This window comes from Berghia stephanieae, chromosome 2 (genome assembly GCF_034508935.2).
Source record: "Berghia stephanieae isolate SIO BIC M18660-M18661 chromosome 2, UCSD_Bste_1.3, whole genome shotgun sequence".
Taxonomy (NCBI): domain Eukaryota; kingdom Metazoa; phylum Mollusca; class Gastropoda; order Nudibranchia; family Aeolidiidae; genus Berghia; species Berghia stephanieae.
The window spans coordinates 116,189,803-116,210,795 of NC_088361.1; the positions used below are offsets into that span (position 1 = coordinate 116,189,803).

At 33.8% G+C, this 20,993-nt stretch overlaps 1 protein-coding gene across 2 annotated transcripts in view; it reads left to right on the forward strand.

Annotated features, from left to right (window-relative positions):
• LOC144966329 (N-acetylgalactosaminyltransferase 7-like) overlaps positions 1-19,508 on the forward strand; it is a 24,577-nt gene extending 5,069 nt beyond the window's left edge. The window contains exons 3-13 of one of the 2 annotated variants that reach the window (XM_078902638.1): positions 2,592-2,778; positions 3,392-3,530; positions 4,469-4,635; positions 6,555-6,762; positions 7,657-7,830; positions 8,334-8,451; positions 9,868-9,990; positions 11,199-11,420; positions 12,480-12,581; positions 13,588-13,713; positions 14,383-19,508. In XM_078902638.1, coding sequence (XP_078758764.1) covers positions 2,592-2,778; positions 3,392-3,530; positions 4,469-4,635; positions 6,555-6,762; positions 7,657-7,830; positions 8,334-8,451; positions 9,868-9,990; positions 11,199-11,420; positions 12,480-12,581; positions 13,588-13,713; positions 14,383-14,526 — 1,710 coding nt within the window. In that variant the 3' untranslated portion in view covers positions 14,527-19,508. The remainder of the gene's footprint in view (positions 1-2,591; positions 2,779-3,391; positions 3,531-4,468; positions 4,636-6,554; positions 6,763-7,656; positions 7,831-8,333; positions 8,452-9,867; positions 9,991-11,198; positions 11,421-12,479; positions 12,582-13,587; positions 13,714-14,382) is intronic. The other variant, XM_078902639.1, reaches the window with a different exon arrangement.
• The last annotated feature ends 1,485 nt before the right edge of the window (positions 19,509-20,993 follow it).

The window sequence follows — 20,993 nt, forward strand, 5'->3', positions numbered from 1 at the left end:
AGCTCTTTTAAAGCTCCCTGTTTCTTTTTCTTCTTTAAATAAATCAAGTGACTGATTATTACTGCTGATGATCAAAGAGAAATAGGCAAAACTATATTACTTTCCTGATAGTCAGTAATGCGTCTTCAAAAGTCCCAATTGCTGAAAAGCTTGATACCATTGGGTAGAAAGTATTTTGGAAAAATGATGACAGTCAATATAAATATACAAATATGAAAGACTTGATTCTCCGATTGCTTAGTTTGTGAGTTTTGACAGGGCAGCTTCTCAGGTTTCTTGTTCAGAAAGTACTTGTTTTGTTTGCCTTGAGATGTTTTTCCATTCAAGATTATAGGAAAGATTTAGTCCAAATATCTAGAGGATTTGACTTTTATCACCTTTTGGCCGTGAAGGTGGTGGTCGAGGTTTATAAGTGTTTTTTGTTTTGTTTTTAAAAATTTTGTCTGTATGTTGCACTTGTTCACATTGAAGCTCATTAGCCATGATTCTTCTATACTTCTATTTTGCTTAGTCTTTGTTTAGTTGGATACTGCCTCCAATTGAATAAATTTGCTTATAAAGGGCAGTATCATCTGCAAATAGACATACTTCTGATGCTATGCCATCAGGAGGTTATTAATGAAGAAATGAAAAATACAAAGGACCCAGAACTGATCCCTAGGGGACACATGACATTATCTGGCTTATCTCAGAAGTTTGACCATTACCAATGACTTGCTGAGTTCTGTCACTCAGAAATGATTTATCCATTTCGGGGCCTGACCAGTTATTCCAATATTCTGGATCTTGTAGAAAAGGCACTCATGTGGTACTTTCTGAAAAGCTTTCTTAATATCAAGGAATGTCATGTCTGTCTGTCCACCTTTGTCAAGTTCAAACTCATCAACCGTGTAGATGACAGTGCTACCTCTCTACGACATCGTCAGAACTAGAAGGAACACTATTATAGTGGAATAACCAAAAATAGCAGAGATGGGGAGTGATGGTAAAGTACTTGACTATGGCTGTCTTTTTCCAATCATCTACAGTTGCGGTTTCAGTTGAAGTAGGCTACCTGTGGCTTCTTGAAACAACAGTGTTAGCCATTGCTTGCTTTAAAAGACTCGTCATTACTAGCTTGACTACTACTAGTATCTTCGCCTGATCTGATAATGATAGACGGTACCACAACGTTATTTTAAAGAGTTTAGTCAACTCAGGGTCAATCTTCTTAGCTGCAATTTTTAGGAGGCGTGATGAAATATTGTCGGGTCCTGTCAGCTAACTTGTTTTTAAGATATTCAGCAAATTTACACTGTCTTCTTCTGATTTATCAATCATTGACATAATTTGCTGGATGGTGTGTTATTTTGGTCTTATGGTTGTATGATTTTTGTTCAGAATATTAGCCTTTCTCTGCTATTGCTAAATGTATCATTGAGATCTAAGAGATTCATCTCCTGTGCCATCATACTTTTTGCTATTTAAGAAATTTCCATAAGTTGATATTACTGTTCTTATGAATTAATATTTTAAAGTAATTTCTGTATTCATTTCTGCTCTTTTGTCATATTTCAGCCCTCGTTTTTTAATTGATTTTGACCATGCTCCTTGTTTTCTCTAAGAAAGTCTTTTGAGGGTGTTGTTATCCAAGATTGATGGAATGTGTTTGTAAACCATATGGGATTGGTGTTTGTGGACAGAATCCCATATGTTATGGAGGTGTTGCTGAATTGTATCGTCTCTTTTAAGATTAAGTTTGCTTTCAATAATAACTCCTAAATATTTTAGTTTCTTTTGGATATTTTTCATGAATGATGGAATTTCATTTTCCATTTTCTGTAAAATCGTTCATCAATTTTACTGTGTAGTTTCTATACAAGAAACTATTTTCTGCAAATAATCTTTTCTTAGTTCTTGGAGTCAAGATTTAATCAATATTCCCTGAGGTCCCCTGATCTTATCGGTATTTCATTTGATTCTGTACCATTTACTATAAGTGTTCAGGTGCTATTTGAAAGCAATGAATTAATTCAATTCAATTCAATTCAATTCAAATATTTATTTATTGTCGGCATTTTAAAAAAATGTTTCATAGATAATGTAGTCAGGCTAATAGAAGCCTTTGACCGACATAGGTTTTAAAACATAGTGCATAAAAATACATAGTAATACATTTTCCTTTAAAACATTCCTTCATCAAGATTCCAATCATGACACACAAAGAAAAGTAACATAATATTATACATACATATATATATATAGTGTTCTGAAATTCCACACATTTAAGTTTTATTTAAAGCCCGTAGTGGTCTACTTTATTAAAGGCTTTGAAGAAAGATAACAGTATTGAATCATTGTGATCTCTGGTGTTTATTCCTGTAGGCATTTTAAAGACATAATACATCATAAGGATAAACAGTTTTTAATAATGACATTTGCAGAGCTATTAGTGGGAATATACCCAAACAATTATCATTTAAGAAGAAGAATAAAAATTATTTTTAAATTAATAAATCAGAATACGCAGATATTGTAGACATGATGTAAAATGTAATGTTTTCCATGTTTTTCTTTTCTTTCAATATGTTTTCCCTCTAATGCCCTCACAGATTAGGAAGAAAATGAGAGTAATCGAAAAGCAACAAAATTTACCTTCCCCAAAGAAAGGTTTTGAGGAAGGAAAAGTCGTCGAGTCCCCAGTGCAAGTTACAGTGAAGAAAGTTGAACAAGCTTATTTGAAGACTGGAGAAAATGGAAATTATGAACCACCTGAAAGAGAACTTAAGGACCTACCAGGTGAAATATAATTTTTAAATACTAAAGAAAACTCCACAATGTAAATTTGAACTATAAATCACAGCTATATATCTATCTTCATTGTTGCGTTTGAAGAGTAACATATAAGGGCTAGTGCTTTCCTCTAGACTATTCAATAAATTGGTTTATACCCAGCTTTCTGCTAATTTTAGCAAGTCATGTCGCAGACGTCCTCCTTATGATTAACTTCAATTTTGTGCTTATAGACACATTTGGCAAAGGTTGCCTACTTACATATATGCACTTGAGGCACAGTGTAGGGACTTGACATTTTGGGTCAGCATACCAGTCTTGATATTTTATCCCTTGTATAAGCTTTTAACTTCATTTTTTTTTCTTTCGTTTTTTATTTGTTTTTCTTATTTTTTTCCCTTTATCATTTTTTGTTTTCATTGCTTTTGGAGAAAGATTGGGCCAAAGCGTACTGATCATTTGGTGATTTTTCATCTTTTAAAAAATCACCAGTGTATTTAATCTGGTAACAAAACTGACTTCTCTCTTTCAGTTTCTTTTGTTGTTGTTGTTTTTAAAAATTTGTTTTTTTTTTTTTTTTTTTTTTTTTTTTTTTTTTTTTTTTGGTTCTCATTATCAGGTGAAGGTGGAAAAGCTGTAGTGTTGAGGGGGCGAGAAAAAACAAAAGGTCATCAAACTGTACAAGAATATGGTTTCAACATGGTGGCCAGTGACAAAGTGGCAATGGATCGTATAATACCCGACACAAGGCCTCAAGAGTAAGTCTCTTTATAAGCTTTTTTTTTTGTCATGTTAAAGGAGAGTCTTGATTCAATCATAATATTATTATAGAATATAAAGGAAAATAGAAGTAACTGAAATTGGAACTATACCTGCCCCCACCGCTTCCTATGCACATACACAGACTTACTCATTCACACCCACACATACACTCACACTCACACAAATGATAAATCAAAGGAAATATAAGTATTATCATTTTTTTTTTCTTTTCATAAAGAAACTTGCTCACAGTGGCTTCCATCATCTTTACCATATTGATATTGATTCAAATCACATTACTATCATTTTATTTGTTTTTGTGTTTTATTTTATATGCCTTTTTGAAAATTTTTAATTTAATACAGTCTACTACCTTTTTTATCTCTCATCAGTACTTTACTGTTTTCGCGATATCTAGTCATAAGTTTTACAGATTCAAACTTTGCTCAGGTCCACATTTCAAGTTTTGTAAGGAATAAGAATATATTATTGGGTGTCCTGATAGCCAGTTGGTAGGCACTCTCTTACCACACAAAGAGACCAAGATTAATCCTGGGTGTCGGATGCAATCAAGATTTTTTTCAGATCCTCCCTGTCTACCCAGCAGTGAATGGGTAGATGGGTCTGGTGAAAAATACTTTGTGATAGACTTGGAGTCCTGTCCGAAGGATAAGAAGCAATTGCTATTGTCTGTTTTACGCTATAGAAAACTTAGATAAACTCAGGCTCCATGGACCTATTGGCTCCCAAGGTCTCCTTTTTTTTAGGAACAATGACAATGTATTCTTTGCAATTTTCAATAAAAGATTATAATTTAACATTATTTTTTACCTTACCCTTTTAGTTTATTTTACAAATAAAAATAGAAATTTAAATTGTATTGTTGTTTTTTAACCTTTAAAGCATTGTATATATTGTTTTTAATTTACCTCAGGTGTAAATCTTGGCAGTACCCCACCAACCAACCAACAGCCAGCGTTATTCTTGTGTTTCATAATGAAGGATTTTCTTCTTTGGTGCGGACCATTCACAGCGTCATCAATACTTCTCCACCAGAGTTTCTAAAGGAGGTTGTTTTAGTTGACGACTTTAGTGATAAAGGTAACATTGTTAATTGATAATATGTATTTGACAAGGCATGATAATTCTTTTATAAGACAAGCTTAAAATCAATAAATTCATTGGAACTGTAAATACTAGTTGATATTAGGTTGACTTTCTCCATTTTTTAAGGGAAAAATAGAAGCAGTGATGGTAATTTTCCATAGAATTCCGGGATTTTGGTATTTTCTTTGAAATGTGTTTTTGCGCTGTCAAAACATTTTTCCATGAAAAGTATTCATTTGGCTCCACGGCAGAACGATAACAAAATCACCATCAAGTCTTGTGTCAAATTTATTGTGTTTGTGTCTCTCTCTCTCTCTCTCTCTCTCTCTCTCTCTCTCTCTCTCTCTCTCTCTCTCTCTTCCTCTCTCTCTCTCTCTCTCTCTCTCTCTCTCTCTCTCTCTCTCTCTCTCTCTTCTCTCTCCTCCTCTCTTCTCTCTCTCTCTCTCTCTCTCTCTCCTCTCTTCTCTCTCTCTCTCTCTCTCTCCTCTCTCTCTCTCTCTCTCCTCTCTCTCTCTCTCCTCTCTCTCTCCCTCTCCCCTTCCTCTCTCTCTCTCTCTCTCTCCTCTCTCTCCTCTCTCTCTCTCTCTCTCTCTCTCTCTCTCTCTCTCTCTCTCTCCTCTCTCTCTCTCTCTCTCTCTCTCTCTCTCTCTCTCTCTCTCTCTCTCTCCCTCTCTCTCTCTCTCTCTCTCTCTCCTCTCTCTCCTCTCTCTCTCTCTCTCTCTCCTCTCTCTCCTCTCCTCTCTCTCTCTCTCTCTCTCTCTCTCTCTCTCCTCTCTCTCTCTCTCTCTCCTCTCTCTCTCTCTCTCTCTCTCTCTCTCTCTCTCTCTCTCCCTCCTCTCTCTCTCTCTCTCTCTCCTCCTCTTCTCTCTCTCTCTCTCCTCTCTCTCCTCTCTCTCTCTCTCTCTCTCTCTCTCTCTCTCCTCTCCTCTCTCCTCTCTCTCCTCTCTCTCTCTCTCTCTCCTCTCTCTCTCTCTTTTCTCTCTCTCTCTCCTCTCTCTCTCTCCTCTCCTCTCTCTCTCTTCTCTCTCTCTCTCTCTCTCTCTCTCTCTCTCTCTCTCCTCTCTCTCTCTCTCTCTCTCTCTCATCTCTCCTCTCTCTCTCTCTCTCCTCTCTCTCTCTCTCTCTCTCTCTCTCTTCTTCTTTCTTTTCTCTCTACACACACACTTACCCACACTCTTGGGATTTTTTTTTTTTTCCCAGATATCATTAGTTGTGATTTTCGATATTTTTATAAGCAAAAATATAATTGAGATTGTTGACATTCTCAGAAATTTAGATACATTTAGTTATAAAATTATGGGTGGGTTCCTGACCTCCCATAGTGGGCAGAGAGATACTTGCTGTGTCTTCTATCCCCCTATATCTGTTTTCCAACATGCTTTCTGTCTTTGTCTTGGGATGAAATTTCTTGGTTTTGTCCTGGTCCCTGGCTGGGAGGGAAACAGTCAAATGTATAGTTAGTTTTGGGAGATGATATTTTTTTCATTGTAAATCATCTCTCTGCTATGCATTGTATTATGTTTTATTATTTGTCTTCCCTTTCATGGGTACTTTAATTGTAATTCTAGAACATTTTACTATCCCATTTTTTTCCTTTTTACTGGAACTGATATGACCTTAATGTGTTGCAAGCGCTGTAAAACCCTTAAAAACATAATATAGTTATAAAATTGAGGCTGGAGAAATGAAAGTTAATGTAGTATACTAAAATATGATTAATTCTCTCTAAAACTGTGCAAAATTGACAACTCTTAAAATTTGTCTAAATTTTCATGTCTTCCCAGTCACTTTAAGGAATCAAGGAAAGTTCTTTTGAACATATATATATAACACTATAGTAGATCTTTTGTTCATAAAACAAAAATTCAAACTTTATTTTACAAACTTATTTTTGAATACCTCTTTTCTCACAGTGCATTTGAAAGATGAATTAGAAAATTACATAAAACAGTTTGGGGATGTAGTCAAGCTTTACAGAAATGAACAACGTGAGGGACTTATTAGAACCCGATCTCGTGGGGCAGAACTTGCCACAGGTGATGTCATTGTCTTTTTAGATGCACATTGTGAATGTAACAAAAACTGGCTTTTGCCACTTCTGGAACCCATACGGCAAAATAGGTATGTATGTTTTTATTCCTCGTGGGTAAAGTCAAGTAACATTAGAAAACTTTATATTCTCCATTCTCTTATATGAATGAGAGTTGCCAGTTTGAAATGGGAATGACTAGCTTTAGCTCACTCAACCCTAGCCTTTTACCTGTGTTGTCCGCTCACCCTAGAGATTATATACCAGTCTCAATCTAACAAAAAATTGGTATTATGTAAATAATTCTATTCAGCTATCACTATCATGTAAAGATTAAAAACAGTAACTTTAAAAAATGCATATATAATTCATCTCAGAAGATTGTAAATAATGATGGGATGAAATCATTGTGCCATTATAGGTTAGATTTTATTCAATAATAGTCTTTGGGCCAAACAAAGGATATATAGTCCTGTTTATGCTGAAAAATGGTTCAACTTTGTTTATTACTACATTATGTCAATTTTTACGTATTATCAGATTATTTAAATGTCTATGATAGTAATGAGATTAATGATGATACCATTGTCAGCAGTGAACAGATGTTTGGGCATACAGAGATAGTCAGTCATAGGGCTAAATGAGTTAAAAAGGCTTGAGATAGTTCCTTTAAGTGGGTGAAGGATTGTGAAATAAAAGTTTATCCTATAGCTTTTTTTTACATTGATAAGGGAGGGGGGGGGGAGGCAAAGGGATGTTTTAATTGTTTGAATATTTTCGTGATATTTAAATATTAATTATATTTATGGCTACAATAGTATATTAAAAGTGCTCCAGATTGTTGTTCAAAAGCCACAATATGCAGTTGACAAGAAACGAATCAATCGATTCCATTGGTTGTGCAAACAGCTCGTTTGTCACATTTCAAACATCATTCATTGAGTGGCGTAAGATCCCACTGATTATGGTTTTATCTCTTGTTGCAGGACAACAATGGCTGTGCCTATAGTTGATGGCATTGACTATAACACCATGCATTACTCATCTGTGTATGGATCAGAATTCAACAGAGGTATCTTTGAATGGGGATTTCTGTATAAGGAGAAAGAAGTGCCACAGAGAGAGCTCAAAAAACGCAAGCATTCAAGTGAACCATACAAGTAATATTTTTTATTTTTCATTTCTATATTTCAACGGGAGTTATGCAGTTTGTGTGGGAACTGTAAAAAGATGCTTGAAGCACTAAATTATGAATTTGCCTGAAGATGGGAACAATAGAATTATTTTGAGCTGAGATAATTACAACTGTCTTAATTTGGATGCTGCAAAATTGTCTGAAGCTCTGAACTGTCATATGTTTTAATGTGGAGGCCTAGCCATAAGATGATCTGAAGTTGTATGGCTGTTAGGACTGGGAAATATTTTTTTTAAGACGATGATTGTGAATTTTCTGGTATTAAGAGCTGGGCTCGCACATAACACATGCACACACACACACACACACTCAATTGCCATTATGTAATAGTTTAGTGGAGTCGCCAGAATGAGAATGGAAGTTTTAAAATGTTAATCTATACAAGATATTCATCTCTCTCCCCCCCCCCCCCCCCCCCCACTCACACACACATTCAAATTAATACATTAATAACTGCTACTCCTCCAGCTCTCCTACCCATGCAGGTGGCCTGTTTGCTATGGATAGAAAGTATTTTATGGAGCTTGGAGGTTATGACCCTGGACTCATGATTTGGGGAGGCGAGAACTACGAACTTTCCTTTAAGGTGCAGTTTTCTTTTTCTTTTATTCTTTTCTGTATATTGTACTAATTATGAAATCAATGTAAAATAGTCCTTCTTAAAAAAAAATTGAAATGAATTTTTACCTTGTAAAGAATAGTCAACGGCTTTTCAATTCAGCATCTTATGTGGTCTAGAAAGTAATCATTATGTTTTCTTGTCGTTATTGAAGAACAATTGGAAAATGAAAGCTTTAATTTATTAAACAAAAACAATAATACTAATACAGTCTAAGCCAGTTTATTGGGATGGCTTAGTTCCCGACAAATCATTCCAATTAAGCGGCAGCCATGAATATGAGTGGCATTTTATGTCTTAATGAAAAACAAATGATACCTTATACTCTACCTCTAACAATGATAGACCAATCTTTCTGCACAAAACAAGTAACGAATATGCTGCTCATTAGAAAACAACGGATTAAGAATGCATTATCTATTCATTTGTCCGATTGAACAAACCATGTGGTGGTAAAAAGCCTTGATCAAACAAAGCCATCACTTATTATCCACCGGTCAGTTTACCTGTGAACCATGTGATCATGGCCATGAACGTGGCAATGGCAAACGATGACACTGACAGTGGATATAGAGAAATTCTATTGTTCACCTCTCTGTGATGACTATGACGAATGGTTGACCACACGCCAGATTGGCTGTCACGATAGACATTAACAGGGGGTACCGTAAATTCTATTGTTCACACCTCTCTGATGAATGGTACAACCACACACCTGGTTGACTGTCCCGTTAGACTAAATTGAATTTTATGAAACATCGTTTTAAATGATTGAGGACAACGAAAAAGCTCTTTTATGGGGATAGCCATTGTCAAATTTCATCCCCATTAAGCGACAGGCCGTCCCAATTAAGTGGCTGGTAATTGGAAAGGAAATGACTTTTTATATAGAAAAAGCTTACGTTCCCAAGGGATCGTCCCAATAAAGCAGCATCCCCAATACCAGCTTGGACTGTACCACTATCCCTAACATTTTTTAACATTTTATTCCAATTCCATTTTATTAATATTCTAACTAGAGTCTACATTATAGTTCACCTTCTAAAATGCATGACTTAGTTTTTCCCCTTTATTGGAAATTTAATTAATTGCACATCTTTTATTCATATTTATTGTTCTATTTTAATTTGTGCTTCCTTATACTTGAACATTCTTTTTCCTGTCCTATCATTGTTTTGTTTATTCACCTTAACTACGCCATTCTCACATCTCTCATTCCTCCGTAGTGTTTAATTATCTTGTTTTGTTGATAAATGGAAACTCTAAATCTCCACTTTATCTGTCTTGGTTTAATAAATTGAAGCTTCCATTTCATATCCTGTTGTTATTTATTTCTTCGAGCTTCAAGCAGCAACATTTTCATTATCTCTTCATTATTGACAGATTTGGCAATGTGGAGGTCGTATTGTGTGGGTTCCCTGTTCCCATGTGGGTCACATCTACAGACATCACATGCCATACAGCCTTGGCAAAAAGGTTGACCCAAAGATGTCACCCATCAACATTGTAAGTGAAAACATTTATTTTCTTAAGAGTTATGATTCAATTTTCTTGATCTAATCATTATTTATCAGACTTTTGAATAACAGGAATTTGGAGCTGAAGTTGACGTTAGGATTTCAGGAGTCTTGGTTAATTTTTCCTTGGGGCTAAGTGATAAATATTAAATCACTATTGTGGTCATCTGATTTTTAATGAACTGGTCGTTTGAGTTACGTTTTTTGGCTCATGATTTCCTTCAGCAAATACCCCACAAATACTTTTGGTTAAGTGTAATGAGTAATGTAACGATCATTGTCACAGAGAAAGTAAACGTGCCAACACCTGTTGCCAAATTACATAGTCCTCCCACCACTTTAAATATTCTTTTTACACCAGTGTTGTTTGGTGTTTTGACATACGAAAATTGATTATTGATTATTTTTTATGCAACAAACTCAAGCAAAGTCTTGTTACTTCACATTATCTACGAGTATTTTCTTGATAATTACCATTCTAATATTTATTTTTTTAAAATTCAGTTTAACTTTACATGCTATTTTTCCATTTTTTTTTTTTTCTTCTTAAATTGATTTTTAAAAAATTTTGTGACTTAATGCAAGAATTGACGGAAATCACACGAGGATGTGGTGAATTATATAGCTAAAAGTGTTTCATTTATTTCTTTCATGATTATGAAAGATAAATTAGTGTCCTGTTGATTTTGCTGTTTTGTTTGGAATACAACTGCTAGTGTCTGAAATGTTGCTTCATGTGCTTGATTCTTAGTATCTTGGTAATGATAATATGACATAAACCTGTAATGTTTGTTCAGTGAACCTACTTAATTTTCAATATATTTGATCAGAATTAGCATTCAGGCATAAAAAAAAATTGCCTCAAAAAAGGAGACTTTCAGAACCATATGCCCATGGCTTATAGAGCTGGATTTTGTCCCCGCTTTTGTAGTGTTAAATGAACAGAAAGCATTGTTCTATAGTTTTTCGTTAGTTCTTACCACCAGAGCTATTAGACCCAGCTCCACAATCACTAAGTTCAGAATAAAACCTGTATCCTTGACCAACACCAGGCCCTTTGCACATGAAGCGAGTGCTGTACTTCTCAGCTATCTGGACCTTTACATGCCTCATTTCCAGTCTCATTCCTAACCAACTAGTGATAGGTGATGTATTCATTCACCTAATGAAATGTCTATTAATGCATATTTTGTCTAGAACTACATGAGGGTGGTGGAAGTTTGGATGGAAGATGAGTTCAAAGAATATTTCTACACCCGAGAACCAAGTCTGAGAGGTTACCCAATTGGAGACATAGCCAATCAACTCAAGTTCAAGAAGGAACACAAGTGTAAGAACTTCCGCTGGTTCATGGATAACATTGCCTATGACGTCTATGACAAGTTTCCAAAGCCACCACCAAACAAAGGATGGGGAGAGGTAATCCATGTAGTGCATTTTAATAATAACTAGCAACCAGTTACATCTTTGAAGTAAAACTAATCACAAACACCCTTACCCTTTCTCTGTGTCATTTTTCCCTCCCCTTTTCTCTGTCGCAAGCATTCACATTAAGGTTGTTTTGTTTGTTTTATGATAAACAAACTGAACAACAAAAATACCAAGTCCTGCTAGTTTAGGTATGAAATTTAGTGCATGTTGTGCCATTATTGTGCAGGTAAAATTAGGTGATGATTTTGATAATGCCCCCCCAAAAAAGCCAAAATGCCAAACCCAATTTGTCCATGCCAATTGGCTTAAAATAATGGCAAGTCTTAAACTTGGCATTAAAAATGTTAAACTGACAACCTTATTGGCAAGTCTTATTTAACACCAAATACAGGTACATTTACCCGCACAATCTTGATTTCCTGGTTCCCAGCCATAATAGATATTGTTAGATTACTAGTATGACTGGGATAACCTGCAAATGACAACAAGGATGTGAAATAGTACTATGACTACAAAAGGCTTGCGTGGATAATGTAAAAGTTGATAACTGATTATTGTGACTGAGTGGTTGCCTTGTTTTCATTGTTGTGAAAGTCCAAGCAACAATGAATTTTGTCATTGACTGACTGGATGGGAGTCATGACGCATATTTTTTCTTGACCTTGGCTGTGATCTGGAATAATAGAATTTTTACAGATCATCTAACTCCTATAGAACACTCAATGAAAAATAGAAAATTTGTTTCTGAAGTTATGTGCTGTGAGCAGGGGAGAAATAGAGACTAGTCAAATGCATTTAATAAAGTGCAAAATATTGAACTGTGCAATGTTGCTGTTTTATTTCTTCTATGTTATCATTGGAAACTTGCTTATTTACTTTAAGTCATTAGCTTTTGAGAGATTGTTGGTTTGAATCTTGGTCGAAAGTTTGGAATAGTTCTAAGACCAAGGCCTAAATATTTTCAAATTCTTACCATAGATAGGCAGAATTTAAAATGCTGGCGTAACCCATTTAAAGTGTGAAACATTTTTTTTTACCCATTGACAGATAAGGCAAAAGAATGGTAACCTTTGTTGGGACCATCGTTGGCACCAGCCTGGCAGGGATCCCATTGGAACTAGTCCTTGCCATAGACAGGGACACAATCAGGTAATCATATTCAGACAGCGATATTTGGAAATCTTAAGCAGTCTTTTCTTTTCCTCTTATTTCTCTTTTGATCATTGTTCCCTCATACATGATGAGATAATCAAAGTTATAATACTTTCCTGCAATTATAGTAGAATGATTTTTTAAACAACGATAACACGTCAATGGTAATAATAATAATAATAAATGTACACTTTTATGGCACTTATTTTGAAGCATCGAAGCACTTTATTTTGATTATCGGGCAAAATATTACATACTGCAGATTTGGACATATGAGTATAAGCTCACATGCATCCAATCACACACATGCACACACACATCCATACATTGTAAATACATGTATACACACATATGTCGTATGTACATACATACATACGTAGTATACATATGCTGATATATATATATTACATGAAATCATTATCATGACTATGTTATAATTAGTCTGTGGAGAAATATTTTATATTTAAGTATATTAAATTATTCATGCATATGGGTAGTACTTTTTACTTGACATATAATGAGAAAAATTGAAAAATGTCCCAAGATCTATCTTTAGGATTTAGTTTTAGTAAACTTAAGAATTCCCAAATTCTTTGAAGTGAAGGAAATGTGCAAAAATCTTAGGGCCAGCCAATACCCAACATTATACAAAAACAAGGGCAAAAGAAGTGAAATACGCTTTGTTAACTTTCTCAAGTTCGTAGGAATTAAAAATCAAACAATTTTCTGTCAGATACAAGTGGATTTCAAGAGGAAATAAAATAAGTTTAGTAGGGGGAAAAAATCAATTTTTATGGTTTTATGTGGCAAAGGACAATAACATGTCCTTAATGAAACTCATGTACTTTATCTTGTCAAGAACAAAAAGACGTAACTAATGAGCTATCATGAAACAATACAGGATCGCTATCAGATTCCAAATAATGCTCCTGAACAAAACCATGAACACCACAGGTTGTTCATTTTATTAAAAATCTTACTGCCTTTTTGTTACATCATACAGGAGTTTCGACTGAATATGAAGGGTCAGATGGGTGTTGGAGAGCGTTGCATCTTAGCCCAGAATGCCAATACCTTACATGTCAGCTACTGTGATGTCAATCCTGTTGGGCCTTGGGACTGGGATGAGGTATGTAGTAACATGTTAAAAGTTTTGATTAACCATAAGTAATGAATTCATAAGTATAACTATATGTCATTTATGTACAAGGGTCTCAGTTTTTTTTTAATAAGTGAAATGGATATTGGTTAAAATTTAGTTCTCTACTCTTTAATTTTCATTTATCCATTAAGTATATGAGGTGATTTGGTCGATGCAAAATTTTGATTTCTTTTTTCAAACCTTTTAAAAATTTTATACGCTTTGTCCTATGAAGAATATTTTGACACTTGTCTCAATTGACTGGATAACTCAAGTAATTTTGGTTTTGGCTTGAAATTCGAATTGCGGCACTAGCAATATTTTAATGCTTTTTACAACATTATTTGAGAAATGTCATTTTGTTTGACAATAGCGGGACCCCTGAATACTGATATCTATCTCCAACGGGACTGGAACATATAAAAATAAAACTTTACCTAAGGGTTTAATGCTATGTGCTGAAACAGGACTTCAAACGGAGAGAATTCATCTAAATGTCAAAGTATCTCAGACATGCTACTGCCACAGTCATACATTACATTTTCATTTTTTTGTAAAATTGCTTATATGTATAAAATGATTGGCTTTTTTGATAATGATATGAGGATTAATTTTATATGTGAAAAAAATGTGTTCATGCTCATCTACTCATCACAGAATACAGGATTAATCAAACACAGAGATCTCAACAAGTGTGCTGCAGCTGGATCAGACGACAATCTCCACCTGAAGTTTTGTGATAAGCATGATCAAAAGATGCAATGGGTTTTCAATGAAGTGTATCCTTGGAAGACTAGTTGATGGAACGAGTGTGTATTAGTATTTTCAAAGCCAATCTCAGGACTTTCAGACAATTTATTTTGGCGCTTGGACAATGCAAATCATATTGCAATGCAAAAGTTAAACATATTTGTCTCGTCACTTAATATCATACAAATTTGCATGCAAAATATTATACCTCTTGAATTTCACAGTTAGTCTTGTTTTGCTATTAAGGCAAATAAGGATTCGTACAGGATACCATATTATATGATGTTGATTCTTTTTTTCTTTTTTTTTGTATCAATCATCCAATGTTGGCCAAGGATTGTTTTATTTTTTAATGGAGCCATTCCCCTCCACCTTACCCCTTTTGTTGCTCATCATGGTTGTGGTAGAATTCATTGTATTTTGCCGTAACTGAAATATTGAATCATTGCAATTGCTTTGCATTTTATAATTATATATTTTTATTTATTTATTTATTTTAAAAAATTCATGTCTTAAATTTTGTATAAAGATAAAATCACCGCTGTGATCTCCGGCTATATGATGTCACTTCAAATGGCATAAATGAGTTTTGTATTTTGGAAGAGGATTAACAAAGTATTGTAAAAAATTAAATTTTTGCGCTCTTGATTGCTTTTTCTTCTATAACTTGACTGAAATCTCTTCATTCTAAGTGATTTTAGTATTTGAAATAACATGGTTTTGAGCATTGAGCTATTGTAGAGCGTAAAGATGAGATATCTATATTTGAATGTAAAAGAAAATATTTATGAACTTATTAAGATAATGTTTTGCATTTCCTGTGTTTATCAAAGAACTACAAAATGATTGTTATCAAAAGTTTTATGAAGTTTGTTATTATGGAAGATACAAAGTAAATAGTCAATCTAGAACTGCCAAGTTGAAACAGATCCTAAACTAATTTGAGCAAATTGTTGGGTACTAATTTAATTTATGAAAACAATCTTATTAGATCACCATAAAGGTTTTCCAAAACATGGACTGAACAGACAAAAGAAGCATGTCAAAGCCCTTGAGAGCATAGTTGAGTCCTTGGAAAAGGCTCTTTACTCACATTCTCTCACCATACTCAGGTGTAAAATGAGTACCAGGCCATTAACAGCGTTGTCTCTGTCTGAAAAAAGATTGTAATATCGCCTGCATGTTAAGTATTGCTGTTGAACAGGGACCCCTTGTAAAGCACTTTGAGCGCATTTAGTGGATATTATAAAGCTTTTTTTTTTGTTCAAAATTATCTCTTTGTTATGTACAGTTGTATTTTTTTGTTTTAAACATGTAATTATCTAATTATCTGTCAGCATTTGAGTGTATTCCTCTCAGTGGGATCCTTTGCTTCTGTCTGGGTAAGCCTTTTAGGTGATCTCAAATTAAGTACACTGTTTGTGTGCTCTTGGAATCTGCGCCTGTTCCCCTTTTGAACCATTTCTCTTAGTCTTACTTTGCCTGGTCTGCTTTTAATTGTAAATCTAGAATTTTTTTACTATCTCATTTTATTCCATTTTACTGGCACTGAAATGACCTACATGACGCTATAAAAGCGCTATAAAACCCTACAAAAACAAATGGCTTACTATTGATTTGACATATATCGCATTTGGACTGTCTTGTTTACCAATGGATTTGTACTTTGTATAAAACGATCTCATCAGCACTGAAATAATTACATTTATTCAAGACATCTTTTTTTCTATATTTTAAATAAGAGAACATAAAACTTGTTTGTGCAGGCCGATTTTCATTTGCTTCCATAGAAGTTGTTATGCACCACAGGCAGTGCATACTACAAAGGACAGGGAATGCACTCATTGGTGGTCAGTAATAATTTATTACAATGATATACTTATAAATAGTGGTATGCTTAGTAATATCTAATGTTTAACATCAAAGCAGATACATAATATGTATTCATAAAATATCGTATATTGTGGTTTTCATTCAGATACAATTTTGGTAATAAACCATCAAGGGCAATAGCTCAGTAATAATAATACACCGTAACAGAAGTTCTTTGGTAAATGACAGCTCTGCAAATTAAAAAAAATTGCATATACATATAATGTCAATGATTTGTAAATGATACTTGTTGTTTAGTCTAAAACTAGCATTTTAGCAATGTTGAATTTTGTTTCAATCACATAGTATTTATTTCAATTTTGCTTCATGCCAGAAGTTTTAATAACTCATCTTTTGAAATTTATGGAATAGAGAAGATGTATTTTCTTTTTGTCAATATGCAAATTAAATGCACTAAAGTTATGAAGATTCGAGATATATCAGGAAAGTATCTCAGTGAAATCAGTACATCAGGGTTATGAAAGACGGACCTCTTTGTGTAAATCATGGACTCCATTTTGTGTTGATTACTTGAGTCATAACATTGATGAATATTTGAAAAGTGATGTATATTGCAATATGGAATGTTTTGACAATGATTCAATAAAAAAAAAAGGATTTTATTTTAATTTAGGATAACTCCAGTCCATTTCAAGATATAGCATGCAATTGTTATATTTGCATCACATTAATGCTCAGGGAAAGGATGAATAGGCTCCAACAAGAATCAACGATGACTACACATGAAAGTTAAATTTGGATGGTAATATTTTCAGTTGAATGACAAAAATATTTGTTAGTTCAGAGCCATAAGGCCGATTGAGCTAGAGTTAATCTAGGTTCTTATCATTTGAATGGAACTCTTAGTCTATCGCAATGTATTTTCTAGCAGATCTAACAAATGCAGCAAACTGGGTGACCAGGAGGTCAGGAAAAAAAATTGACGTCACGTAGTGAGTGCTGTACCACTGAGCTAGTATGGCAGCCCATTGAAAGTTTTCATTAGCAGTCTTCAAATCTTATATTTTACATGTTGAATGCGCGATTTGATTTGTTAAAATTGTGTCAAATTGTTATATTACTTATACTTTACTTGTGAGATCATTATTTGTCATAAGATCATGGATCATGGTGCCAAACCTTATGTTAGTTATGAAGTATTTTACTGTAACTAAAGGTGCTAACTGTGAGCATTGAATATGTATTATAGACATATATTTAAATGGCTGAAATGATTTTGAAATAACTGCAATTTACATTTTTATGTTTTGTCATGATTTTAGGGGCCAGTTGATTGTGAATATAACGGACTAATTGGACATATTTCTTTTAAACCAAAGATAATTCTTTGTTCATTGCTGATTTCTCCCTAGCAGTTATATGGATTGGCTGCTGATTTATTGTATCTTTTGTCTCCCTCGCCTGTTCAAACTCTACACCAAAAAGAAATAAAGAAAAGTTTTTTTTAAAGTATTGTTTATCACACATCAACTTATTATTTTGATTCATGCATGTCTAACCACTTTATCCAATTAAGGTCTGTTTAGAGTTAATGAAACTATGCTATTGTACTTACTATAATTTGCAATTATACCTTCCATTTTGATAACTTGTCCGCTTACCAACATTTTTATGCCCCTTATTTTTTTATTCCTTTGTTTCCCGTTTTAAACTTGCATTTTAATAATTTTGTTGTTCATAACGTTTTGAATTATTTTATTTCATCATCACTAGAGAATGAAATATATAACAAGGAACTTTTCGAGCTTGAACCTTCAGCCATTGGGAATCAGTCTCAAACGGCTTGGCATGGGCCAGAACTATCATATTTATTTGACGTTTTTGTTTTTACCTGTTATGAATCTATCCCCTTAGACCTTTTTTTTCCAATTTGCTCTCTGTCTTTGTCTTGGAATGAGATTACTTGGTTTTGTCCTGACCCTGGCCGGAGTTCTTGGCTGGGAGGGAAACAGTCAAATGCATAGTTATTGTTTTGGGGGATGATATTTTTTTCCTTGTAAATCATCTCTCTGTTATGTATTATTATATTTGTTATTTTTAATGTTTAGTGTAAGCATTTGAGTGTATTCCTCTTTGTTGGATTTTGTGCTTGTGTCCGGATGAGACTTATAGGTGATCTCAAACTAAGTACAATGATAGTGTGATCTTGGAATCTACATCTGATCCCTATTTGTTTCCAGTTCCCCTGTGTCTTACTTTTTCTTGGGTTCTTTAACTGTAATTCTAGAACTTTTTACTATCCCATTTTCTTCCTTTTTACTGGCGCTGATATAACCTAAATGTGTTGCAAGCGCCGTAAAACCCTTAAAAACAAACTAAGAACATTGATGGTATGCTCTTGGAATCTACATCTTATCCCTATTTGTTTCCAGTTCCCCTCTGTCTTACTTTCTCTTGGGTGCTTTAATTGTAATTTCAGAACTTTTTACTATCCCATTTTCTTCCTTTTTACTGGCGCTGATATAACCTAAATGTGTTGCCAGCGCCGTAAAACCCTTAAAAACAAAAACAAACAACCTGTTATGCATTGTTATTTTAAAAAGTTGATGTGATACTTTTATTTTATATATTCATTGTTTGGATCACCTGCCTTTGTCTGGATGGGCGATTTTTTCAAACACATGGATGGGTTGCCAATCTCTTCTTTTGACAAGTCCTGCACTCTTACCTTTTCTTGATTACAACGTTCATATCATCTTCCTTTTTATGTGCTGATATGACCTTTATAAATTACAAAGACTATTAAGTGAAACGTGATCACTGTCCACACAATGCTGTGTGTTTGTTTACATTGTCTGACCACTCAATTGCAATTCTCTACCTGTGCATTGTTTTCCTCTACTGGGCCATGAACAATAAGAAAGGATTAATTACAGGGAGTATTCGGGTCTCATCTTTTGATTCGGTCCGTGTCTACGTTTATCCACTCAAAAGTCGACTGAACTGGCATAAAATTAAGGCAAGTCTTTTTCACCATTAGAGAGCTGGCTCTTGAGATGGAAAGGTCGACAGAATGTCTCTTCTGACGAGATGGGGCTGTACTACAATCAACGCTTCACGATTACCATTCTTACAAACAATAATGTCACACTTTGTTGTCGATAAAACATGAATAAAAAGAGAAATTTTAAAAGAAAAAAGACCCCCCCCCCCCCTAAATTAGATAAAAAATAATAATAATAAAAAATAAAAAGAAACAAAACAACAACAGCGTCTCTTCTAATCAGTCTAATGTTTTGAATATGTCGGTCCCAAACCCGTAGAAACCTCAGAGGGGAATGTCCTACATGAATGGTGCATGAAAACTGGTGCTTAGATGCTAGTTTTTAGCTTCTCCGCTTAATTGACACACTAACCTGAACTCCCGAGGGTGTGCGATTAAGCGGAGTCGACTGTACTTTTAACCATTTTTCCCCTATTATCACCCTTTTTACTGCTGCTGAAATGACCTAAGACTGGTGCTAGCATTTTAAAAAAAAAATAGACACATTCGTAAATTGCTCTTGGAATCCACTTCTGTTCTCTATCCTAATTCACTTTGGTTTACCTTTTCTTGGACACCTTTTTAGTGCAAATTTACAATTTCTTTTTTTTTTCTTTTTTCTTCTTTCCCATCACTTTCCATTTATATTGAGCTAAAAGTTTGGCAAGCTCTGTAAAACCCCTTAGGTCTAACTTCTTAAAATTGTATTGTGTTATATTACTTGGGTTTTTTGGGGGGGGGGGGGGTTCAATTCATTGGATCATGAAGGTATCAAGCCTAAAACTTTCTTTGTTGTAATATTTATTTATTATTGTTTCAATTTATTAGGTTTCACAGTGGTATTGCCGCATTACTTAATCATCAACATCTGTTTTCAACAGGTCTGTCATGAATACATTCCAGATTATGCACTCAACCTAAATCTCACATGTGCGTGTGTGTGTGTGCACATGTGCATGTGTGTGTGTATGTGTTGTTATATTCACAGTCAGTATTTTATATGAACACATTACATTATTGCTTTAATTAAAGTACGTGTTACATTCATTGCATTTATCTTTAAAGGTTTGACCACACCAAATGGTATTCATCCATGCTCAATCTGCTTTTAAAAAAATTGTATAAGTAATGTATAGTTATTTTAAAATTGTTATATTTTTTATAATTTTGATAATGATAATGACAATAATAATTATGATAATAATAATGATTTTATATTATTATTATCTCATCGTCATCATTATTATTATTACTATATTATATATTATTATTATTATTATTATTATTATTATTATTATTATTATTATTATTATTGTTATTATTATTTTTATTATTATTGTTCTTGTTGTCGTTGTTACGGTCATTATTATTTTTAATTAATTTAAAGCATTTTGATAATCATTATTTATGAAATGATGTAATAAATAACAATCATGACATGTATAACTGTTTTGTCTTTTTAATTTTTAATTTTTTAAAATTATATTTTCTCAACATCATTAAGTGCCTTCAAGTACAATGTTTTCATATTGTATTGTTTTGTTATCTTTTTTTGGATATTCTAATATTATTGTTAAACCTCAATATTACTGCTGTGTGAATTACAAGGGACATAACATACTGCCTACAGTGTTATATATAC